Here is a 26745-nt window from a genome sequence, read left to right on the forward strand (position 1 = left end):
AGGAATCAATTTTGAGAAAATAAATGCCTTTTATGCCTTTTAGCCCAGAAGAACGGGGCAGCCCGTTCATTCATCTTGATAGCCGAAAACATATACTCATACAAAAATTGTGATTGATATAACACGTATATCCATGTGATTTATTCCACTTTTATTTGAATAGTTCAGATCCAATAGTTTATATTTATCATTGATCCACATTTGATAATTGACATTGACACAAAAACTGACAGTGACACAAGATATTATAAGAAATCTGGCGCAAAAACTATAAATTTTCTAATACTTTATTAAAATTAATATTTATTTAGTAACCGAAGTTAAGGATATCCTCAATCGAATTAATAACTCGATTGGTTGATGAAATCTTATAAATCGTATGACTATATTTATTTCACGCCTTGAAACTATGAAAAGAAGCCAATAATGTCTAGGGTAAGGAGAAAAAGAAATATTTATTGTACCTCTAAGTCTCTAACATTAGCCAATTACAACCCACAAAACATTTCAAAATTTATATCTTATTAGATTCTATGTATGTAAATTATTACCTTTATTTCGATTATATTTAACGACGATTTATATGGAATTTTTTTGTTGCAAATTTTATGTTAGTAATCTCATGACAACATCATCAATGCTTATTTTAATTGTTGTAGAATATCCGTTCATATTTCACTGTTCAAAAACGTGAGACAAAAGTGAAGGAAGAAGACAGTGATGAAATACCAGAATCACCAGATGTTCAAATTGTTAATAAGGTTACTTAGATGTATTTATTTATTCTTACTTATTGCTTACATAATTATGTATCTCATGAAACTATCTTTCATGTATCAATATTTAACCTTGGACCTTTTGGATAAAAACACGGGGAGTGTTCCGAAGAGCTGTTTAACCTGATTCCTGCCTCCAAATTCCACCTTCGCATGACAAGCCACAAGTTAGGATATCATCACCACCATCTGGATGTGTGGCAATCCTCCACAGTGCGGTTTTCAAGGAGCTTTCTTCCACGTACTACAAAGCTGTGGAATGAGCTTCCTTGTGTGATGTTTCCGGCACTATATGACATGGGTACCTTCAAAAAAAGCGCGTACACCTTTCTTAACGGCTGGCAACACTCATGTGATTCCTCTGGTGTTGCAAGAGAATGTGGGCGGTGGTGATCACTTAACACCGGGTGACCTGTACGCTCCTTTGTCCTGCTATTCCATAAAAAAAAAAATATCTTTAAATGGAAGGAGTTCACACATTTATTTTCTATTATATAACTAAATATATAATATATTATTAAACTAATCTGTTTACATCTTTTAGAAAAAGCAGTCTCGAAAGAAACGACAAATTGAAGATTCTGATGAAGAGATATTAACACCTAAAAAGAAAAAAACTGATACCACACCACAATCAAAACACCAAAAAAGTCCCAAAGCTTTAAAGGAAGTGACAATTACAGATTTATTTGGTGCTGGAAAAATCAAAAAAACCGAAGCTTTAGTTATAAAAGACAAGAAAGGGAAGAAAACTGAAACTGGAATACACTCAGATGATGAATTTGAAAAGAGTTTATTAGAATTAGATGAAAATAAGGTACAAGATTTAAATAAATCACAAATAGAAAGTTTATCAGGAAAAGAAAAAATAAATGATAAATCACATGAAATAGAAAATAAGTCGAAGAAATCTCATAGAAATGAAACTGACAAAGAAGTAGTAGAAGAGAAAAAACTAGATACTATTAAAAGTAACAATAAAAGTAATTGTGGCTTAGATGTATTGAATAATCAGGAGAAATCTAGAGATTTAAAAAATAAAATTCACAGTGATCCTAGAACAGAAAAAAAATTAGACAAGCTTAAACTGGAAAGTAAGAAAACTGAATCAAGTAAAAATGAATCTAAATGCAATTACAGCGAGTTCCTTAGCAATGATGACAGCAAAGATAGTGATGACAGAAAAAGAAAACATAATACAAGTCTAAATGAATCTGGTAATGTCTGGTATTACATTTAATTTCTTTAGATATTTACATTACCTATTTTTAGGTAACATTTATTATTTTGGAAATGTTACAGATATAATTTAGATACCAAGTTGGAGGCTCCTTTGCACAGGATGACGGCTAGATTATGGGTACCACAATGGCACCTATTTCTGCCATGAAGCAGTAATGTGTTAGCATTACTGTGTTTTGGTCTGAAGGGTGCCATAGCTAGTGAAATTACTGGGCAAATGAGGCTTAACATCTTATGTCTCAAGGTGACGAGCACAGTTGTAGTGCCATTCAGAATTTTTGGGGTTTTTCAATAATCCTGAGTGACACTGCATTGTAATGTGCAGGGTGTATCAATTACCATCAGCTGAATGTCCTACTTGTCTTGTCCCTTATTTTCATAAAGAAAAATTAGATAACCTTCAAGTATATCCTGTAAAAACATTGTTTTGCATTTATTTTGGTTTCTCCTAAGAAAAATTCAGTCGTTCAACCTATTCAGCTATATTTTCAACATGATATATATTGTATTGTTAAAAAGTTCTATCAAAGTGTTTGTAAATAATATTTAAAATGTGGTCATAAAAAAGGTCTTCATCTGTTTTATCTAATAAATACTACTATTGGTTGCTTATGTTTGAACATGTAGATGTGATGGATGTAAGTAGATTTGCTGTACAAATTTGTAAAATGAATGTGGATGCAAGTGTTCCAAAGCTTATAATTAATACTTATAAGCAATACTTCTGTTATTCCTCTGGAGTTGCAAGAATATGTGGGTGATCCTTGTGGAAGAGGATAGATAGAGATAGTCTGCCAAACTAATTTATATATTTCCATTAAAACTATTTTTCTTTCAGTACTAAGTGATGAGGAAAGATATGAAAGAAAAAGACATTCAGCAGCCTTATATCAGAAATATTTGAACAGATCAGGACCTAAACATTTGGGTGCAAAAGAAATACCAGATGTAAGTTTTTCTATGATTCAAATTCAAATATTTTTATTCAAAATAGGATTGAAATCACTTATTGAACTTCAAAATCTACCACCCATTCAAAAGAGACTGCCTCAGACCTGAGAAGAATGGGCGCAAGAAACTCAACAGGCTTTTTTTTTTAATATAAAATATGGATTACAATGTCATATGGTACAATAAACATTTTTAATTAAAGAGCCTGGAGGTGTTCGCTTTATTCCCAGTCCGTGGTGTCATTAAGAAAATCGTTTATGCTATAATAACCTAACCCACACAAACGTTTTTTAACAATTCTTTTAAATTTCGTAACACATTTGTTTTGTACATTTTCTGGGATCATATTGTAGAAGCATATACATCGACCAACAAAAGACTTACTAACTCGACCCAACCACTCGGTTTGCGGTTGCCTACTACTCAGTAGGCATAACAAGTTTATGTTTGTTCCTCGTGTTAACATTATGAATGTCACAGTTTCTAGAAAATTCCTCAATGTGCTTATGAACATACAAAACATTATCGAAAATGTATTGAGAAGCAACAGTCAAAATGTTTATTTCTTTAAATTTTTCTCTTAATGATTCTTTAGGAGCTAGGTTATAAATCGCGCGAATAGCCCTCTTCTGCAGCACAAAGATAGTATTAATATCGGCCGTACTGCCCCATAACAATATACCATAGGACATAATACTATGAAAATAACTAAAGTATACTAATCTCGCCGTATCTATGTCAGTTAACCGTCTAATTTTCTTAACCGCATATGCTGCAGAACTAAGCCTATTCGCCAATCCTTCAATATGGGGGCCCCACTGCAATTTGGAATCAAGAGTAATGCCAAGAAATATAGCAGATTCCACTGGTTTTACCACCTCCATTTAAGTAACATTTTAGTAACCTTTACCACACAAACGTTTTTTAACAATACTTTTGAATAATGTAATACTTTTGTTTTGAACATTTTCTGGGATCTTGTTGTAACAGCATATACATCGCCCCACAAAAGACTTACTAACTCGACATAGCCGAGTAGTAGGCATCATCAGTTGATGTCTGTTCCTGGTGTTAACATTATGGTTATGACAAATTTCTGGCAAATTCACTTATGTGCCTATGTAATGTATGTTACATTACATTATCAAGAATATATTGAGAAGCAACAGTCAAGATGTTAATTTCTTTGAATTTTGCTCACAATTAAGCTGATAATTTATCCTTAGCTGAAGGTAACTAATTATTACTGCCTGTTCTCTTATTCTGTAAATAATATTCTTTATTATATCTCTTTAAACTTTGCCAATATCTGAAATTTTCTATTGATTTTATATTATTATATCTAGCTTTGTAGTACAAGCTTTAAAATTGTAGTAGTTATAGAAGAGAAACTATTCAACATTAATTAACAAGTAATTATAAATTCTTACAGCCGATAAAATTTAATTTAAAAATGATGTGGTGTCATGGGACACCAGGTAGGAACGAAGTTCCTTCGGCTAATGTAGAATCGACACAATTTGTAAAAAAAAATCGTGTTCAATTTTAAGTAGGTATTCTCTTAAATTTTGTAGATTAGTTTTTATTTAACTACACGATAGTATTTAGGAAATTCAGTATTTTAGGAAATAATAAATTACGTAAAATAAAAAAAAAATCGTAATCCAAATTATCAATTAAAATAACAAAATATGTCTCTTTATTTTTGTTTGACAACATTTTACATACAGGGGAATCAATCGCCATTCTTGAAGCTATTCTATTTGTTAAGTCTCACAACATGAACAATTCTATTATCCTTTCAGACTCTAAAAGTTGCCTCCAATCAATTCTCTCAAATCCGTTTAAGACAAAAAGTCAGTTTCCCATCATTCTCAAAATAAGAGAAACTTTGAAGGAGTGCTATGAACTCAAAATTAACATAGTTTTAGCTTGGATTCCAGGTCACATGGGCATCTCTGGTAATGAAAATGCAGATGCCTGTGCTAGATCAGCTGCTCATTCAGGTTCCTTTCAGTATTCAGAAATATTCACTCATGACTTGTGCTCTACCCTGAAACCCAAGATGTATGAGAGTTGGTCAAACATTTGGCAAGTTTCCAAAACTTTAAAAGGCAAATTTTATGGAGAACTCCAACCAGAAATTCCTCAAAAACCTTGGTTCTCAAAATGTAGGATTCATAATAAAACAATAATCTCAACTATATGCCGCTTACGTTTAAACCATGCCTGCACTCTAGTCTTTCTAGCAAAACTTAGAATTAGGGATCATTCTCTATGTGATTGTGGCCTTGATGAGGGAAACATGGATCATTTATTCTTTAGTTGTCCCTTAATGCAATCTTCTCTGCACAATTATATACCCGCTGAAGTCCCCCGTCCAACCTCCGTTAAATGTCTCCTCTCCCTAGTTTACACTCCTTTTGTAAATATTTTGTGTAAATATATTAAAATAAATAAGATTAAGTTGTAAATATTATTTAGTACTTATATTAATTAATTATTTAAGTATTTCTATTTGTGCATGTCATTTATAGTCTTACAAGCATGTATATTATTTGTTTCAGATATTATTAGAAAATTAAACTTTATGTAATCTGAACACCGATTATTACCGTTAAATTTAGAAGACACATACTCAAAGCTTGGTAGTCTAATCTAACGTGATTCTGGCAAATCTGTGGTATATCTTCCACAGAAGCCACAGTAGGAAGAATAGAATAGAACATTTTACATAGAAATAGAAAAGACTGTCGCGCCTGCGCACGTCTCATTTAACGGTTTTATTCCACGGACTTTTTCTTACGGTTTTACTATCACAATTTTTTCAGTTCGGTCCCGCAGCAAAATCCCTATCTCCTCCAAGCCTGCCGTAAGGAACTTCGTTCCGAAAATTGGGGTTTAAAAAATTGATATTGGCCGATTCTCAGACCTAAAACTATGCATAAAAAATTTCATACAAATTGGTTCAGCTGTTTCGGTGGAGTTTGGTAACAAACACTGCAACATGAGAATTTTATATGTTAGATTGATATTTTTACCTATATTTTAGGGTGCACCTGATTGCCTTAAAGATTGTGCATTCCTTCTCACTGGTGTTTTGGATTCCTTTGAAAGAGAAGAGGTGGTGGCAGCTATTACAAAGTATGGTGGCACCATCAAAAATTCTGTCAGTAAAAAGGTTTGAATGAACATTGTACTGATATACTTTTATAAGAATTTGTAATGTCTCACTTTGGTTTGACTTTTATGAACTAAATTTAGTAAATTTTATCCATCCATTTGCATTTTTTTTGTGTTAAGTGTTTTTTCATCAATGGGCAAGTATAAGTATGTAGGCCTTGATACTTGGTTAAGCCATCTATTACAAATTATGACTAATTGGGAGATTACAAACCATCAGGAGATCCAACGAAATATCTGACACATGACAACCTCATAAGATCAAAGTAAACTCGATTCAACTTTCATAATTAGTACTTTTGGAGGAAATACTGTAGGTTTTAATAGATATCAAAATTGGCTCTAGTTTTTTATATGAAAATATTAATTTGGTAAATACTTGGAATTTAATAAAATAATTAGATTCATTGAGGATTGTGTCAAGACTATTTTCAAAATATTTTTCCATTAAAACTAAAAAGGTAAGGTAACCTGGTGACTATAATGTTATTAAAGCCGATAGTCATTTGTATAGGACTAACTTCTAGGCATATTTGATATACAATTAGAACAAAATACACTAGTGTTTTAGAAAGGATCTGCCGGGAGCACAATAATCTTTTCAAAACTACTCGTGTTGACATCCACTCCTCCGCCCCTCAGGATTACAAAAAAATATTGCATCAATTTATCAGTGCAGAAACCACATAACTTATGCCTTGTTTTGATTTATATCCAATTTTTAGTTTTTTCACTTGTTTATTTCTACATTATATTAGTACAACAAGTAGTAATTAAAAATAATGTATTTTTCATTGTAAACTTGCATCCCCACACTTGTGCAACTCAAAAATGCATGCTGGTTTGCCTGTAATTGGATTTACAACATAATTAAAACTTATTTTGTTATTTTTATAAGCTAGTAATAGTGTATTATCTGTTGGTGAACCTAATAAATAAATAAAATCTTGAAGGTTTACTAAGACCATGCCAATCGATTAAACAATTGTGTAGGAGTTTTCATTAATAATTTGTGTTCCTCAGATTTTTTTTATACCAACAGTACTCAAAATTATTATAGATTTGTTTGTAATTTTGTTATTATTCAGGTAACACATGTTCTTGTGGGTGATGATGCTGGACCAGCCAAAACTGCGAAAGCTCAAGAACTTGGTATAAAAATTATAAGTGAAGATGACTTTTTAAAAATGATCAGTGAATCTCTCATCAAAAAAATCAAAGTTGAACCAAAACCAAATAAAGACAAAACTATAAAAGAAGTTAAGAAAGACGCTAATCATGTTAAATCAAAACTAAAAGAAGAGAAAGAAGAAGCGAAACAAAATAATCATGATAAATTAAAAAGTAGAAAAGATACAAGTATTGAGAAATCAAAGTATTTTGACAAAGAAAAACAAAGTATTAGTAATGTTAAAGAAGAAAAAGTTAAAATTGAAAAGAATGATGTCGTTGATAAAGATGAAATTCACAATGATAAAATCATGAATCAAAGTGAAGATAATCAAAGCAAAATGTCATGTAAGTATAATTTCATTTTTTAATAATTATTTGGGTTAGTTGGTGAGCTTGTTTCAATAATAACCATCTTGCTTAATGAATCAATCATACTTATTGCCTGATATTTTTTTCTGACAAATTTTGTTACTAACAACCATAGTGGAGATAGTTTACAATTAATTTAATAAAATACTAGCATTATACTTTGCCTGTGTGGAATTTGATAATATCACTGTATTGAGCTGAAACAGCCTGGTACTTAGGCTGGGATGCATCATATTAGCTGTTATAGTTAAGGTTTAAGTGAAATTTAACATTAACAGTAACTCTGACTTTAACATAGACTGTGGAATGTGTTGCACCTTCATATTCCTTGGCATAGTTAATGTTAAAAAGTGAAGTATCAAGTCAATGTCGAATATTTATTTGAAATTTTTGACAGATAGCTTTGACCTGCGAATATGGGATGGTAACAGTTAAAGTGACATCGTCAAAAAATTTTCAAATGGTGCAACACATTCTTTGCTTAATGTCAACTTTAACATGTTTGTTATTGTTAAGTATTTGCAACCCAGCCTTGCACTTTTTTTTTATGGTAAAGGAGGACAAACGAGCGTACGGGTCACCTGGTGTTAAGTGATCACCACCACCCACATTCTTTTGCAACACCAGAGGAATCACAGGCGCGTTGCCGGCCTTTAAGGAAGGTGTACGCGCTTGGATTTTTATTGGTTTATTTTTCATTTAGTTGAAAAGGTAACAATAGATAATATAAAAATAAAAGTATTAAATTAAGATATGTTATATTTTCTAAAAAATTTCAGGTGGACAGGACATGACAAACCAGAAAAATACATCAGCACCATCACTGATGTGGGTTGATAAATATAAACCACAGAGCATAAAGAGTATAATAGGACAGCAGGGTGAAGGTAGCAATGTCAAGAAGTTAGTTTATTTTTTATTTTTATTAATTGCTTTGGTTGCGACCAACTATTTTGACTGATATGTGCGTGTGATCATGTTGACGAGTAAAAGTTTCCGATTTTGGTAATATGTATTTGTTTACTGTGAACCCTGTTTTTACAATTGGCCGAGCTACAAAATATTTTAATAGCATTAAACTTACCAATGTCTACCTCAAATATGATTATTGTGTTAAACAAAAACAGATAAAATAAATAATGAGGAGTTTCTTCTTCTTTTTCACCCTTGATCTACCCAATGTTGAGTAAAGGTCTCTTCCATTTTAGACCATTTTGTGCGCTCCTGACTTGTCTGCATCCAGTCCTTCCCAGCCGCTCGCATCAAATCGTCCGTTCATTTTGCTGGCTGTCTCCCAACATTCCTGAACCCCTTTCTTGGTCTCCACTCGAACAACTTTTTACTCAATCTTCCATCGGACCTACGACAAATATAACCCGCCTACTTCGACTTCCTAGAGGCTATGGTTGTTGCTACGTCAGTTAGTCCCGTTCTCTTGCGGATTTCGGTGTCCCGTGATCGCGTAGAGAAACCAACATAGATCTTTCCTATACCTATGTGGAGTTTATAAATTGTTAAATTAAGTTTATATTGCATGTGTATGTGTCACCTTATGAGGGTATCTTTTACTACTACATCCATTTTGTTTTTATGTCACTCTCTCTTGACAATAGAATGCTGATACAAGCTGAGGCAGTTAAGACGAGTGATCTCGATTCGAGTGGATACGACGAGGGGAGCCTTTTTAGGGTTAAACTGGAATAAATTTTGTCGGCCGTATTTGAAAACTGAATGTCATAGTCTTGATTTTAGTTTGTTCCAGTTCTCGTTGATGTTATCCCGAGAGATTTTGGTACAGCCGGTATAAGAAACAGCAATGAATGCCGTTGAATTGCAGCATATTATTGATATGCAGAAGAAATAGTGTAGGGAATAGCACGCAGCCTTGGGGGACACCAGCGTTTATGGATTTTAAGTCGAAGCATACACCATTGATAACAGTCTTGATGCTCCCATCAGCCAAAAAGCTAGAGAACCATTTGCATAACCTCTCGGAAAGCCCATTGGTAGGCAGCTTCGCTATAAGCGCCTTGTGCCACACTCGGTCAAAGGCTTGTGCCCATTTATTTGTTAGATATAAAAGGTCGGAGACTATTGGCAATCGCTGATCAGCTGATGCTCCTCAAGCTATCCCAAGAACTGACGGTTGACAGTTGACTCCTTAATTTTGGAGAAAATGTAGATAATGACAAGAAGGCAATAGTTGAACGGATCTGAGCGTACACCTTTCTTAAGGATCGGGTGCACTAACGCCGCCTTCCATAATTTATATGCACCTAACTATCCCCAATCGCAATTACAAACTATTCGTAGTTTCTTCGTCTCGCACTATTACACGAAGTAAGTCGCACATACCAAGCGATAGAGTGATTTATACTCTGTTTGGTTTTCTGTGACTTATGAACGTTGGATTAATTAATTATTTTTTATTCAGTGACACTAGTCTGTAAAATAATACTGTGTAACCATTTCTACAGATTAATTAATTGGCTCACAAAATGGTACACAAACAGAAAGGCAAAATTGACGAAACCAAACCCTTGGGCGAAGAATGATGATGGTGGATATTATAAAGCAGCTCTCTTGTCTGGACCTCCGGGAGTTGGTGAGTGATTGGCCAGTTCGTTTCGTACCATATGATTTATAGGAACCATTATTAATACAAGTACATACTAATAGAATACTTCCATGTACGCGCCATTTCACGTGCAATAGGATTTTACGACAGCCTAAATTGATAATATGTGAAAATGAGTTCAAGTGAAGACGAGTGTGATGAACATACTTCAACGCCACTGGTATTGCAAGAGGCTTTTTTTAATTTGCGTGCATTATTTGAATAAAGTACTAATAAAGTACTACTTTAAAGTTAAAGTTATTATATATTTTATTTTATGAAATGCTCACATAATGCCTCTATTTATTTACGGTATGTGTGGATTGATGCATCTACAGTATACTCAATAACTCTTGTGTTTATTAATTTACTTTTTTTGACTTACTCATGTAAGCCTTTAAGTTTTTGACATTTGAGTATTTTTGTTGCGTCACTTTGCATATATTGTAATTGAAATGATTTGTAAAACAACTAAAATGTAAATCTTGACTTAAAAGAGTGGCAATGAGTTTCTTGCTACTTCATCTCATTAGCTCAACCCTTTACGAAGTAGCGGTAAATTCAATAAGAAACAATATTTTTATATATTTTTTTTTGACATTCATAAGTGTCATTTCTGTGACCTACATGAATAAAGTGTTTTTGAATTTGAATTTATGGGTACATGGCTTGATATAACTTAGGCATTAGTGGACTTATGTGTGTGCCTCGATGGGACGACTTTGTTTATAAATATTATATATCTTTTGATGGCCGCTACATGATGTAACATATCACTAGACAATGTACGCTACTATTGCTGCTAGATCGTGACGAAACGTGTCTTAAACAAAGCCTGCCAACAGGGGTGGATTTACACAAGGGGCAGTTGGGGCTAGTGCTCAGGGCGGTAAAATTGTGAAAGTGGAAAATTTTTTTTTAGTCTTATCAAGATTGTTCAATATAATTAATTCTGTTACATATTAATAATTTTTGGTTTAATTAATAATTCAAGAAATTCAATTTATCCATTATTTGTAAATTATAATTTTCGCACGTTTAGTAAAAATTAATAATACAAATGATTTAATCAATTTATTTCCTTGGAGATTTTAAATAATAATCGATTTTTTTAATTTCTGGAATTAAAGAAATTTAATTAGTTTTTTTTTTATTTGAAAAAAATCGGATATTTATTCATGTTTTTAGAATATTTAACATATTATAATAAAGTTTTTGCAATAAATTAGTTATTTTAGTTTTGAAAAATAAAATATATAAACTATAAGTTTAAGTAAAATTCCAGTATTGGGGCGGATTTTTTTCCGGTGCCCAGTGGCGGCATTAAGTTTAAATCCGGCCCTGCCTGCCAATCTCACTAAATCGAATACGATTTGTCTTAACTTCTATTACATATTTAGATTTCCTTCAAACTTTATTGTAATGTAATCAGCGCTTAAAGTCTTTGTATATACATCTAAACATGTATTGACAGTGCCACTTACTAAATAAATATTTTGAGTATAGTTATCACTTCACACTACACTAGAGTAAAATTTATCGACTAAAGTCACGGTTCCGGAAAATCATGTCACAGTGCGCGCGAATCGTATACAGTTAACTTTAACATGTGATCTAATTTTATAATAACGCGTCACCAACACTTAGTATTTTTACAGTTGTATTCTGTCACAGGTAAAACAACGACTGTGTCCCTGGTATGTAAGGAGCTCGGATTCGACATGGTAGAGTTCAATGCATCGGACACTCGCAGCAAGACATTGATTAAGGACCAAATATCAGAATTGCTCACCACTACATCTCTATCAGGTTTCGCGAGAGGTACATAATATATTATATTAAATAAAACTTTACACTGCACTGAAAAACAGACTTATCAAAATACGCATACAAAAAATAAAATTAAAATACAGTAAGAAAGGACACAAGTTAGGATTTCATCCCCACCATCTGGATGTGTGGCGGTCCTCCACAGTGCGGTTTTCAAGGAGCTTTCTCCCTCGTACTACAAAGCTATGGAATGAGCTTCCTTGTGCGGTGTTTCCGGGACGATACGACATGGGTACCTTCAAAAAAAGCGCGTACACCTTCCTTAAAGGCCGGCAACGCTCTTGTGATTCCTCTGGTGTTGCAAGAGAATGTGGGCAGCGGTGATCACTTAACACCAGGTGACCCGTACGCTCGATTGTCCTCCTATTCCATAAAAAAAAAAAGAAATGAAACCAATATAGATAATTATTGGGAAATGTAGATGAAACTTTTAACCCTTTATAATAACGGGGTGTACTCCGAGGATGAAATGACGCATAATAAAGTTTTATGAAGAAGTTCAAACAAATAAAAATTTTATACAATTGTTACGTACTTATAAAAATTTATTTTCAAATTATTTTAAGAAAATGCATAAATGATATTTTAATTCATATGTTAGTAAGTGGTCACAACTCACTAATGCAGTTAATATTAAATTTGTAAATCATACAGTCGAAGTCAAAAATGAAATTAAGCAGATGGCTATATTGTTAACAGGTGCAACAGGCAAACAAGCTGTGACCAGGAAACATGTGCTTGTAATGGACGAGGTTGATGGCATGGCCGGCAATGAGGACAGAGGTAATTTGTTATTATATTAGCATGATCAAATCAAATCAAAATCACTTATATATAAGGCACAACACTTATAGGCAAGAGTGTCGCATAAGCGTACATGAATATCTTTGCAGGTGTGTGTAGGTTTCCTCGCGTTGTATTCATTTACCATAGGAGCGTGGAATAAACGATAATGAATATCTTTGCAGGTATGTGTAGGTTACCTCGCGTTGTAGTCCTTTACCATAGGAGCGTGGAATAAACGATCATGAATATCTTTGCAGGTGTGTGTAGGTTACCTCGCGTTGTATTCCTTTACCATAGGAGCGTGGAATAAACGATCATGAATATCTTTGCAGGTGTGTGTAGGTTACCTCGCGTTGTATTCCTTTACCATAGGAGCGTGGAATAAACGATCATGAATATCTTTGCAGGTGTGTGTAGGTTACCTCGCGTTGTATTCCTTTACCATAGGAGCGTGGAATAAACGATCATGAATATCTTTGCAGGTGTGTGTAGGTTACCTCGCGTTGTATTCCTTTACCATAGGAGCGTGGAATAAACGATCATGAATATCTTTGCAGGTGTGTGTAGGTTACCTCGCGTTGTATTCCTTTACCATAGGAGCGTGGAATAAACGATCATGAATATCTTTGCAGGTGTGTGTAGGTTTCTTCGCGTTGTATTCCTTTACCATAGGAGCGTCGAATAAACGATCATGAATATCTTTGCAGGTGTGTGTAGGTTTCTTCGCGTTGTATTCCTTTACCATAGGAGCGTCGAATAAACGTACATGAATATCTTTGCAGGTGTGTGTAGGTTACCTCGCGTTGTATTCCTTTACCATAGGAGCGTGGAATAAACGATTATGAATATCTTTGCAGGTGTGTGTAGGTTACCTCGCGTTGTATTCCTTTACCATAGGAGCGTCGAATAAACGATCATGAATATCTTTGCAGGTGTGTGTAGGTTTCTTCGCGTTGTATTCCTTTACCATAGGAGCGTCGAATAAACGTACATGAATATCTTTGCACGTGTGTGTAGGTTTCCTCGCGTTGTATTCATTTACCATAAGGGCATCGAATAAACGTACATGAATATCTTTGCACGTGTGTGGAGGTTTCCTCGCGTTGTATTCATTTCCCATAACAGCATCGAATAAACGTACGTGAATATTATTCCACGTAAAACTCATGAGGAGACATGTGTAGGTTTTTCCTTTACTGTACTGTAGTTTACTTTCCTTTAGCTTAAAGAAAAATATTAGTACCAAGAACACATTGGTACTTAGGAACCGAAACGGCACTTCCCGGATGAAATTCAGCTACATCAACCACGCTTTTTTATAAAATTGAAAAAAGCCAAATATTAACTGTATTATTATAATAAACACGAAGTAATTTAAAAAAAAATTGTCTTTGTATTACCATTGTCACTACAGAATTACATGACAGGGAGAAGTAATTTTATTAAGACAGTAGGTATATGTTCTTTACGATCTGGTCAAGATCGCCGGAATATTTTGGATGAGGGCAGCGCAGGACCGATCGTCGTGGAGACCTTTGTCCAGCAGTGGACGTCTTCCGGCTGATGATGATGATATGTTCTTTAAGAGGAGTATGGACATTAACTACTATTGTTTTCAGGTGGTCTTCAAGAGTTGATATCATTGATCAAGGTGTCATCGGTGCCGATCATATGTATGTGCAATGACAGGAACAGTGAGAAAATGAGGAGTCTTGTCAACTATTGCTATGATTTGAGATTCTCCAGGCCGAGGGTCGATCAGATCAAGGTAATATTATTGAAATTGTATAGTTTTGGTGTTAAAGTGTGACACTAGATTTAGGGTGCCATACCCAACGGGCAAAAATCTGAACCCTTTTACTAAGACTGCTATCCGTCCGTTGATAGTTAGACAGTTGAAATTTTCACAGATAATGTCATCAAATACTAAAAAACGGCCAAGTGCAAGTAGGACTCGCCCATGAAGGGTTCCGTAGCAGCGAGTAACATTATATAAAAGTTCTTATAACGTATTAAAAAAAACTCGTTCAAACCAATTTTTGGTGGAAGTTTGCATTGTAATATGTACATCATATATTTGTTTTAGTTTTATCTCTCTCTTATTTTAGAAGTTACAGGGATGGGGGGGGGGGGCATTTTACCACTTTGGAAGTGTAAAGTAAGAAAATCATATAAGAAACCTCATTCTCATTTCTGAAGACCTATCCATAGATACGCGGATGGGTTTTCCCCCAAAATTTGTTTTTTTTTTTATATTTTTGTGTGAAAATCTTAATGCGGTTCACAGAATACATCTACTTACCAAGTTTCAACAGTATAGTTCTTATAGTTTCAGAAAAAAAGTGTCTGTGACTTGCGGACGGACAGACAGACATGACGAATCTATGTGGGTTCCGTGTTATACCATTTGGCTATGGAAGCCTTAAAACAGAATATAATATTTAAGGGGCTAGTAAAAGTATACTAATATTGTTAATTTGTTTTTTCAGGCAGCAATGTTGTCTATATGTTTCAAAGAGGGTGTCAAGATATCTCCCGATGTGATGAGCCAGATCGTGGTGTCAGCCAATCAGGATGTGCGGCAGACCTTGCATCTACTGAGCATGTGGAGTGCTGATCCTAATCTCATGCAGTCAGACAACCTTCGAAGAGAGGCCGATAAACTGAACAAAGATATCCGGATGGTAAAATATTGGCTTTGATTTGTTGACGATCAATATGATTCGATGATTTGCTGTGAATATGGTGTGCAAGATATTTAATACGACACCAGCACGGTTTCCGTCCAGGGCTGAATTTGATTGTATAATAACAAATATACAATTATTGCATATAGACGTCGCTTCGTAGTGTGTCTTCTACAGCATTTATTACGGGGATATCATCATCACTCCTCAGTTTTCAAGGAACTTTCGTTCCAATAAAGCTTTTTTTTAAATGAAAATAAGGGACGAGACGAGCTCGACGTTCAGCTGATTGTAATTGATACGCCCTGTCCATTACAACTCAGTGCCGCTCAGGATTCTTGAAAAACCCAAAAATTCTGAGTGGCACTACAATTGCGCTCGTCACGTTAAGACATAAAATGTTAAGTCTCATTTGCCCAGTTATTTCAATAATGCTTACACATTACTGCTTCACGGCAGAAATAGGCGTCGTTGACAACAACCATGGTATAGTATGGATACCAACCCTTCCTAATCTAGCCGGCATCCTGTGCAAAGGAGCCTGCCACTGGCTGCGGAATGAGCTTCCTTGTGCGGTGTTTCCGGGGCGATACGACATGGGGATTTTCAAAAAAAGCACGTACTCCTTCCTTAAAGGTCATGTGATTCCTCTGGTGTTGCAAGAGAATCTGGGTGGCGGTGATCACTTAACACATGGTGAACCGAGCGCTCGTTTGCGCTCTTCTTCCTTAAAAAAATAACTGGTCAGTGCGATAATGTGAAGTTAAAAGCTCATGCGTTTAATATCTTGTATTATGTACTTTAACGCGATGTAGCAAGATCCATGGTACGGGCAATTGTGCTCAAATAGTATATTTCGATGCAATAAAGACCAGTGGAAATAACAATTTTGCACGTGCTCTTAACGACATTTTTAATACATTTGCGAAAAATATGCACGTGATTGTGATGAATATATCTTTGAAGTACATAATATTAGAAATCATTTTTTCAAAACTTCTCAAATAAAAAACAAACCAACAAACTTCCACAGTATGCTGCAGATCTGCCAACAATCTCATCTTCCGCTGTCATCCTAATAATACTTCATTTATATAGTATTTAGAAGTATTATTTTGTATTACATATTTGAATATATAATACTTGTTTTATTTCTTAAATTAAATAAAATAATACTTAACAGATGTTAAAATCAAGGTACCTGTTTTAATAATTTAATGTATCCTGTATCTCTTTGGATTGCCTGGAGGAGATCGCTTCAAGCGATAAAACAGCCCATTGCGTAATTTTTAAGTCTGTATGCTATGCAATAAAGTGTCTATCTATCTATGCTGTACCGAGTTCATTGTGTAACGATGTGTCCAGGGCCCGTGGGAGGCGATCCGTAAGGTGTTCTCCGAGGAGTCTCACCGCAGCATGAGCATCAACGACAAGAGCGACCTGTTCTTCAGCGACTACAGCCTGGTGCCGCTGTTCGTACACGAGAACTACCTCAACGTGGCGCCGCACTGCCCCAAGTGAGTCACAGCCGATTCATCGTTGAACAACTGTAACATGTACACGATATATCTCATTAAAGCAAAGTAAATTTACTCCAAGTTTAAAATTGCTTCACCCTATCATTCAAATGTTGGGAGCCTCCTTGAGTGTAAATTCCGCTATGATTGTGTTTTGCCTCTATACGAGGCATCTAGGAGATGTTGACTCGCCAAATTCTGGCACGAGACTCTTGTCTTCTTCCTGTCATGTAATTTTGTAGTGACAAAGGTAAGATATAGACAAAAGGTTTTCAATTTGGAGTAATTTAACAACGCGTTTATTAATAAGAGGATATGTGAAAGCTGTGTAAACGTCGAAAAAAATGGAGGTTGACAGTTAGGTAAGCTTTATTTTGAGCAATGCACGCAAACTAACACAAAGTGACATAAAAATCCCGAGTGTAAGACGTAGCTTGTCACGCACACTGAAGTTATAAACCTGGCATTCATCGGTTGTCTAGCAGCAAGAGACTCTATATAGACGTATTCTATCTAAGGTTAAATGTAATAAAACTCAAAAACTGCAGTGATATCAAAAGGGCTAAACCTCTGATCACGAAACTACATAGTTAAAACTGTATCTTCGGGGTCCGTGATTCCTCGACAAATACAAATGAAACATACATTGTAATAAATAAAAATTCAACGTGTGTATGTTTGTATAGGATGTTGTTACAGTTTATTTTGATATTATAATATTGGTCAGAATGTTCTTAGGGCTGTATTACACTGGGACACCATGGTGGCTTAACCAGTCGCCGCAACCAACAAACTGTATACGGCTCTATAGAGAGTTACTTACCTAGTGTCAGTATGGTTGTGCAACAAATTTGGTGGCGCGACCAGAGCGGACGCGTCATGACTCTCGTCTCTGTATGGTGTATAATTTGGTAGCTTACGGACCGTGGTTGCGCCACCGTGGTGTCTCGGTGAAATATAGCCCTTAATACAAACAATATGTTCATAGAAATGAAGTGTTGGACCGGATGAGTCGAGCAGCGGACAGTATAAGTCAGGGAGACTTGGTTGACAAGCGGATACGATCCCAACAAGCCTGGAGCTTGTTGCCATTGCAGGTTAGTGGCTGCCCGCTAAATATTTATATTCACAGAGTTATCAACGGGCCGGAGAATTTAAATCCAAATATTATTATTCAAAATAGGATGGGATATGCCTTATTGAAAGTCAAAAACTACCACCCATTCGAAAAAGTATGTCTCACACCTGAGAAGAGCGGGTGCGAGAAACTCAGCGGACTTCAGTTTTTTTCATAATATATGGTTACAATGTCGTAAAATGAAACTTATTATTAAATAGCCTAACGGCGGTCGCTCCATTCCCAATCTGTTGTATCACTAAGAAAGTAATTATGTTATAGCAACCTTTCCCACACAAACGTTTATTAAGAATTCTTTTGAATGTTATAACATGATTGATACTAACTAAATAAATAAATGCACTGTCATGTAACACTAGCGAACAAGACATATTTATTTGTATAGTATCGTTTGATTCTAGTCATATAGAATAGCGAAAGCAAACCGAAGGCGTGTCACCTCACGGCAAACCAAATAAGTGCGCGCGAAGCGAGCCGTGAGAGTGATAGTTGTGTGACGACGTCAAACACAGAGCGAATACGAATTGTTGTGTTTATTTACAAAACTTTGACACGAATGGTGTTCCGGAACGCTTTGCTTTCGGTTTGGTGTGCCTACTTTAGAGTTTGCCCTCTCTGCTTCGGTTCGCAGTCTCCTCCCTTTCAGTTGGGTTCAATTCACATTTACGTTTGACAATACCATTAAAGCAGGCGTTTTCTTTTTGTAATGTATGTTGTTTGCTTGTGTTACTATCAGGCGATGTACAGTTCGGTGATCCCTGGCAGCGTACTATCAGGTCACGTGGCGGCTCAGATTCAGTTCCCGGGCTGGCTCGGTCGCAACTCGCGCGCCTCCAAGATGGCGCGACTGGCGCAGCAGATACACGCGCACACCAGGCTTACGTAAGTTGCCTAACGCGCCTTTAAATGACATCATTGTTTTTTACTATTATTGTTGTGCATAAATAATTTTGGTAAATTAAGCTCTAACTGATGTGCAGGAGTCAATTAAGGAATAATTAACTCCTGCAGTCTCTACCCAAATAAGTGTTACTAAAGCATGACAATTATGTTTGGTCCTTAGTCGATACCCACAGAATAAAGTGGTCTGCGCACCTTAAGGACTGTCCACTTCAATAACCTTCGTTTAATAATTGTTTTACTATTATTCAGCACATCTGGTTCAAAGTCTTCAATCCACCTGGACTATGCGCACCACCTCAGAGATGCAATCCTCAACCCGCTGATTGCGGACAAGATGGAAGGCATCGAGAAGTCGTTGGCTGTGCTCGAGGCTTATCATCTGCTGAGAGAAGACCTGGACTCACTCACCGAGTTGTCCCTGTGGCCGGGACAGAGAAACCCTAATGTGCTCATTGATTCCAAGGTAAATTCTATCATCAAAGTTTGCACACATTTTGTCTAGTGTTGTATGAGTTGATTTGTTACGCTTTTACGCCTAAACTACTCAACTAACCATCATGAAATATTCCACCCACATTGATAGGGATGCAGGAAAGGATATTGGGTACACCTCATCCCGAAATATTTGCTCCCGAGGGATTGATAAGACTTAGATTAAATAACGAAATAAAACTATGGATTGCATGAGAAAGAGTATGTGTAGCTAGGCGAGGGATAGAGAAAGACTATTACGAGGCGAATGAATGAAAGCAGCTATATTTATCTAAGTTTCGTTCTGCCCTGCCCTGTATTGTGTAACATCTCTTGTAAGTAAAGGTATACAACAGTAATAAGACTAATTATAACCTACGAAGCAATAGCTTGATGGACCAGGCTGTGACCATACAAACCAACCTGCAGCGATTCCATCGGCTGGCTTGCCTAGCCCTAGCATGATGCACGTGTACTACGGCAACGTCCGTCCTAGAACCCACACACACACATTCAACATGACGTTACGATATCGATGTTCGGTATTGGTAATAAAGTAGACTGTGTTACAGCAAATCTCAGGAACAGAGAAAAAAAGGACCATACACTCTGTGAGGCACCCTGCAAAAGGATATCTAAAATAATCCTTGAATTAGAATTGACACAGACAGTTCCAAAATGGCAGATGCAAGCGAATGGTGCAGAGGATCACAGAGCAGAAAAACTAGTTGAAGTGGCATCATGTCATTTTACTATGGAAACCGATGTCGCCAAACTTACACATTTATCTATTAAATATGTAATACACACAATTCCGGCTTTATGATAGGCCTAAATTCACAATCACGAAAAGACATAACTACAAATTAATTAACAATAATTTCGAACTTAATAAATTACGCAAATCTCATATTCTTAAAGTGATTAGGACAACCTCAGAATTTTTTCTTAAATTGTGAAAAATAACATATAAAAACTTGAAGTAATAGGAACTCTTTAAACCATAGACTTCTGTCAAAATACCTAGTGTTGTACGAAAATAAATAAACATATCGATAAGTTAGTGAAAACTAGAAATGATGTTATCAGGGTTGATAAAATTACTGATAACGTACTTCGTAAGCTAAAATAATAGTAGGCCAATATTTTTTCTCAGGTATAGTTTTATTTAAAAGGATGGAAAACATTTAACTCAATTCAAATAAAATCAAGACAGCGTACACGAATAGTCTTGGAAAGTTACAGTACCAATATTATATTTACCTGGAATTAACACACATAAAACAAAGTTTTTTTTTAAATATTCATAGTTATTCTGTATAAACCCAGGGGCCAGTAAGACATGAGATTTTATAAACCGTACTGCTTCCATACGTAATGCGCCTGCGGAAAGAAAATTTCCAAAACAAGCAATAGCGATGATATATGATATTTTATATTATGATGTACATATGCTACAATGATGGCAAACACTCCCAAAATTCATGGTTTTCGATGTATTTCTTACAATGCTATGATGTATTTCCTCTACTCCATGTCTTTGATGATGATGTGAGGAGGTCTTCTACTCCAACTCGACTCAACCTTATCGGTGGACCTCAATATATGCCAAATATAAAAATTTAAGTAGGAAAATGTTTTTAAATATAGTCTATATTTAAAAATTAACGCTTATTTAGTTTGACTGGAATCTTACACATATTTGTTAAATAATTATTAGCTGTACCTAAGAGACAATTAAAACTATTAATTTGAATTCATCGTAATCTCTCTTGTGCACAATTACCACAACCATATAATTACATTTTGCTTACTTATACCTTTATCGTATGATGCATGGAAAAGAGCAATACTAGAATACAATATATAAAGATAAGATTTATTTCGATAAAAATATATCGATATGTACATGCATGCACTTGTTGAGTTGCAAGATATTTTTATTGTTTACATTAATTATTCTAACATAAGTTACATCGATTAAACGTAAAGGTAAATGAACCATAAGTCGTAATATTATGGTTCATTTTTAGTTGTATATTTCGCACAACACATAAAAAATATTAATTGTATTTAAATCGGAAAATTATGATTGCCGATGATAGGAAATCCCTTCATTGGACATATTTTTAATGCGGCTATGATTTCTACAGTCAAAAATGGCACAATAAGGAACATTTGTATTTTTTAAAAGAACATTTTGCTTCATTTGACATCAAATGACTGGTCTCACTTGAGCCTCGAGTAGGTACATATAAACAATAGTGGCGACAGGGTAACGCCCACATGCAACTTCCACTAGATTTTTCTGTTCCGTGCAGAGGATGAACTTGCAAGGCTGGGCTTAGCGACTTTTCAGCCTAAACTGACACGATATCCGAATCATCTCTAAGTAAGCACTTTTTCACAATCGGCGTAATAGACAACCATAAGTGCAGAGAATATCTGGCCGAAGACGAAACGGCAAAAACCTTAGTAAATACGAGGTCGCTCCGAGAAGTCTACAAACACTGCTGGAGTGTTCTGAATATCTGAAAGGAGCTCGGTTGGTTGGAGTAACTGGGCTTGTCACACACACTAAAGTTATAAACCTGGCCTGTTTTCATTGTTTGTCTAGCAGTAAGAGGCTGTATCTAGAAATAAATTATCTAAGCATATCTCATTACATTTTTGTACAGGTAAAAGCGGCAATGACCCGCACATACAACAAGCAAGCTAGTGCATTGCCGTATGCTCCTGGTGCTGTAAAGAAAACCAAGCACACCCAACATGAGGGTGATGAAGAAGCTCAGACCTATGATGACGATGACGAAGAGATGGAGCATGACAGCGACCCAGAAAATGATGCTCTCATCAAGGTAAATCTCAAGTGTAATTTAAAATGTTTATAATAAAAATCATGAACTGCTGTAGAACCACTTAGTAAAACTATTATCAAACATTTATGAGCCAATTGAATGATTTTTGTACTTATGACTACAATAATTTTAAGTTTATAAATTACATGTTATAGATTTTCCGGCACCTCTCTAAGGAGAGGCATCAGCTCTCAAGAAGACTAAAGTTTGCGCGTTCACCACGAAAAAAAACCATTTTTCGTATCACCACTCTTCAGCAACAGCTCCCTTAAAGCCTCCCAATACTGGGTCTCTAAATGCTGACCGTAGCATTGTGTCTTCTACAGCATTTTCACCTGATTCCTGTCGCCGACTTCAGTCTACGCACGACACGCCACAAATTAGGATATCATCCCCACCATGGCGTTCCTCCACAGTGCGCTACAAGGAACTTTCTTCCGCATATAACAAAGCTGTGGAATGAGCTTCCTTGCACGGTGTTTCCCCCACAATGGGTGCCTTGAAATAAAGCGCGTACACCTTCTTTAAAGGCTGGTAACACCCCGGTGATTCTTCTATTGTTGCAAGATAGTGTGGGCAGTGGTGATCACTATATACCAGGTGATCCGTACACTTGTTTGTCGTCCTTTTCCATAAAAAAAAGCTCTAGCCTTTGAGCAACTGTCGACACTCTTTCACCTATATAACCTAACCACAATGTGAGTGTTCTGGCTACAGAGGTTCTGCCTTCATGCAGTAGTGTGTAATCTAGTTGTACTACTGAGGTATGGAGGCACATCTCAAATATGAGTGAATTCAATGTGCTGTTTGAATTTTTAAAAATCCTGAGCATTGTAGTGACTAAGTTTATTATTTACTATAAGTCATAAAAAGCAATCACATTAAATATATTATTACACAAGATATTAACATACCTCAATACTTTGTTGCAGAAAAAGAAATTAAAACACATTGAAAAGACATCAAGTAAAGAAAAGCCAAAACAGCCAATTAAAGGAAAGAAAAAGAAATAAGTATTTGACCTGTGATTGTTACTTACTGTTTATTTTGATCATGTTAATTAAGAGACAAAATTAAAGTGTTTAATGTATGAAAAGTATTGTATTTATGTTATTTCTTACTATTCAATGTATTTACAATGGTTGTTGTCTAACGGATGACTAATATAAAAAAGTAAGTTTCTTCCACTAATAATATGAATACACTAACTAGCTGACCGGGCAAACATTGTTTTGCCATATAAAGTATAATTCACGCGATAGTTTTATAAGTAATAAAATATTGCCTATATAATAGCCTGTACATCATTTTGTTCTATTGTCAATAGTTTTTGCAGCGCACGCAAAAATAGGTTTTCGATTTTACACCTTGTGTTACAAAATAGCAATTTTATTACGGATCCCTAATTTTGAAAAAAAAAACATAGCCTATAGCCTTCCTCGATAAATGGACTACCCAACACTGAAAGAATCATTCAAATTGGACCAGTAGTACCAGAGATTAGCGCGTTCAAACAAACAAACAAACACTGCAGCTTTATAATATTAGTATAGATTAGTATAAAAATTCGGTAAGTGGTCCTATCAGATTTTGGAAATTAAGTATGACATACCAGCCCTACAGAATTGTACTGCATGAACATTACAAAAACAAATGATGAAGCATCAAGGGGAAAGATGAGGCTTAGGATTAGAATTATGTGACAAGCAAAATATCCAGGAATAGAATTTTAAAAAAATGCTCCTGACTGAAAAGAGTATTGATATCTAACATTCCTCAAACACACAATTAGCAGAAATTAACTTTGCCTCACAGACCCTTTTGAGATTACCAGTGCCTGCAGCATTCCAGAACCTATAAAGTTTTATAGCCCCTAGTTAGGGGCATACTCTCATTTCAAAGGGTAGCAACACATTCTTTGTTATTGCAGATATCCATGAGCAGCATTAATATAACATTAGAAGAGACATTCAACTCCTCTTAATTGAATAAAATTGATTGCAGGATCAAGTCCAATTGCAATTCTTAACCATCTTTAAGCCATAACAAGGTAGTGACAAAGAGATACAGACTAATTATGTAAATAACACTCTTGTAGAAAATATAAACAGTACAGATAATTTAACTGTTTTTATTGTACATTACATAATTATTTCAACTACAGTTGCATAGTATTAACAAATTCAATCTTTCCGTAATTTCTGCACTCTAGGGTCATCTGGTCTCATTACAATGAAAACTTGCTTGTATCTTCGATTGTCTCCGTCATTTTTTACGTAACGATAACAGGAATAAGCACCCAGTCCAATTCCAACCAAGCCGAGAGCAGTTGAGGCAAAGATCTCTGGGATTTCTTGATATCCTTGCTTTATCAGTTGGCTTAATGTACGTCTAGTACCGATTGCCGCCATTGCAAATCCAAATAATGCCAAAATTTAATTAAATGTATGTAATGTACGCACTATGTACCCCTATTTATCAAAATAATAATTTTTGAAAGTTGAGGCAAAAGTCAACATTGCGAAGTGGGTCGATGACAATTATTTTGACTGTGACAGGTGACATTGGCAGAGGTGATATATGAGTGATGACTACTAATGATGTACCCAATATTATTATACTCTTTGGATGTACCTATCATGATACTAGGATCGTGAGAGAGAATAATATCTTTAACGGCGATATAGGAAAATAGAAAAGGTAAGCTAATCTATAGAAGGTACCTAAGTCCCTAAGATATTCTGCAGCTTCTACAGGTGATGAAGTCCGGGTCTTAAAATCTCACTAAATTGGATACGATATGTTCTTACTTCAAATAGGTATATCTTTCGATTTCCTGTTGATGAGTAATGTAATTTGCACTAGTTTATTCCAAGTACCTATCTTTTCAATTTGCCTAAAATGGGAACCTTAATGTATAATAATGAAATTTATAATAAAACAATATCATAAGAAGAATAAATACAATGAATATAAAATAGTATAACGAAAATAAGTCGAATTGAGAACATTTTCAGTGAAGCATGCACTCATGAAAAAATCATTTTATATAGGTTCAATATATTCATGGTAACATAATATGCAGTGAAGTTAATAAATAAGAAGATATTCTCTAAATATCGGGGAATATTTTAAGTTTTCTGACGTTATTATTTACTCACTGTGTTTCGCACACCAAATCGAATTTAACCACTACGTTCAAGAGATGGGAGTACCATAGAAAATTATGAGAAAAGTCCCGTGTTTCATACATGTACTATATCTTGAAACCGAGATAACCACCTAATGACATAATAGCAGAGCTGCCAATATAGTAAACCAATGTAAGAGTTGAAATCAATCCAAATTTTTATCTATAATTAAGTATACAAAACAAATATTATGTATATTCTTATATCGACATGAATATAAAGATCTAATGTTAAGGTGTAGGGTTCCCGTTAATTTTAAGATTTAACTAAGCCAAGTTTAACTAGTTTAGGGATACGTTTAACTAAACGTATCCTAAGGGTTAGTTATATCTCAAAGAAAAAAACAATTTACTTTACTAATATTTGTTTAAAAAAATGAAATACGTATTATCTAGAGAAAGTCTTTGAAGTGTGTGTGGCGAGGTTAGCAAAATGAAGGTAGATATCTCGCTAGCTTTCATTTGCTGTTTGTGGATAAAGCCGCACTCCACAGCCTAGGGAAACTCTCTAAGAAAAAAGCAATTCAATCGATTGTATGAACCGTGCAGTCATTAATAGAAATTACAGATGACGGCTATAATATCTTATCTTCTCTAATTACTACTATCTTCTGTAATTACTACTTTTTCAAACTTATGTCAAGTCATTGCACGTTTCATACTAAACTAAATTTCAATTATTACTTAGGCAGTCCCGCCTGTTATTATGTACTATTAAAGCGCTTATTATTGAATTTAGTCTGAATTCAGTCACTACTGAATTTAGACAAGTACAATTGCATTCAGCAATCTAGGATTCTAAATTCAGAAATAAGGATGGTTTCTGTCTGACTGAATCATTTAGAAGCCTAATTCGAAACGCATTTAGGAAGGTGTAATCGCATTAAGTTACTGATTTCTGTCGCTCGTGGCTTTTCGTTCTTGGAGGACACATCTAATTTTGTTTTGCTTTTCCGAATAATAGTAATAGTGCAATAAGTTTCACTGATATTTTTCCTCAGTAGGCGTTGGGATATTAAAGAACTGAATTTTAAATCTTGATATGAATTTTCTG

At 35.1% G+C, this 26745-nt stretch overlaps 2 protein-coding genes across 2 annotated transcripts; one reads left to right on the forward strand and one right to left on the reverse strand.

Annotated features, from left to right (window-relative positions):
• Nucleotides 1-255: 255 nt before the first annotated feature.
• LOC126979380 (replication factor C subunit 1) lies at nt 256-23600 on the forward strand. The gene is made up of 18 exons (XM_050828636.1): nt 256-435; nt 660-761; nt 1321-1993; nt 2857-2966; nt 6022-6150; nt 7241-7670; nt 8474-8597; nt 10172-10299; nt 11986-12132; nt 12841-12924; nt 14547-14695; nt 15417-15611; nt 16980-17131; nt 18120-18228; nt 19006-19151; nt 19422-19635; nt 22322-22501; nt 23434-23600. Exons 1-18 carry the CDS (start codon nt 427-429, stop codon nt 23512-23514), a joined length of 3162 nt encoding a protein of 1053 aa, XP_050684593.1. The 5' UTR covers nt 256-426; the 3' UTR covers nt 23515-23600.
• Nucleotides 23601-24616: 1016 nt separating this feature from the next.
• LOC126979488 (uncharacterized) lies at nt 24617-25014 on the reverse strand. Its single transcript, XM_050828812.1, has one exon. The coding sequence runs from the start codon at nt 24910-24912 to the stop codon at nt 24685-24687; it is 228 nt and encodes a 75-aa protein (XP_050684769.1). The 5' UTR covers nt 24913-25014; the 3' UTR covers nt 24617-24684.
• Nucleotides 25015-26745: the final 1731 nt, after the last annotated feature.

Source organism: Leptidea sinapis, chromosome 3, assembly GCF_905404315.1.
Source record: "Leptidea sinapis chromosome 3, ilLepSina1.1, whole genome shotgun sequence".
In the NCBI taxonomy this organism is placed as follows: domain Eukaryota; kingdom Metazoa; phylum Arthropoda; class Insecta; order Lepidoptera; family Pieridae; genus Leptidea; species Leptidea sinapis.

What these genes read in the sequence shown, in the direction of transcription:
- LOC126979488 (XM_050828812.1), bottom strand. Translation starts at nt 24,912, where the DNA reads ATGGCGGCAATCGGTACTAGACGTACATTAAGCCAACTGATAAAGCAA.
- LOC126979380 (XM_050828636.1), top strand. An exon ending in GTGCAAAAGAAATACCAGAT is followed by an intron (nt 2,967 to 6,021) that starts GTAAGTTTTTCT and finishes CCTATATTTTAG; the next exon opens with GGTGCACCTGATTGCCTTAA. An exon ending in CGAGGGTCGATCAGATCAAG is followed by an intron (nt 14,696 to 15,416) that starts GTAATATTATTG and finishes TTGTTTTTTCAG; the next exon opens with GCAGCAATGTTGTCTATATG.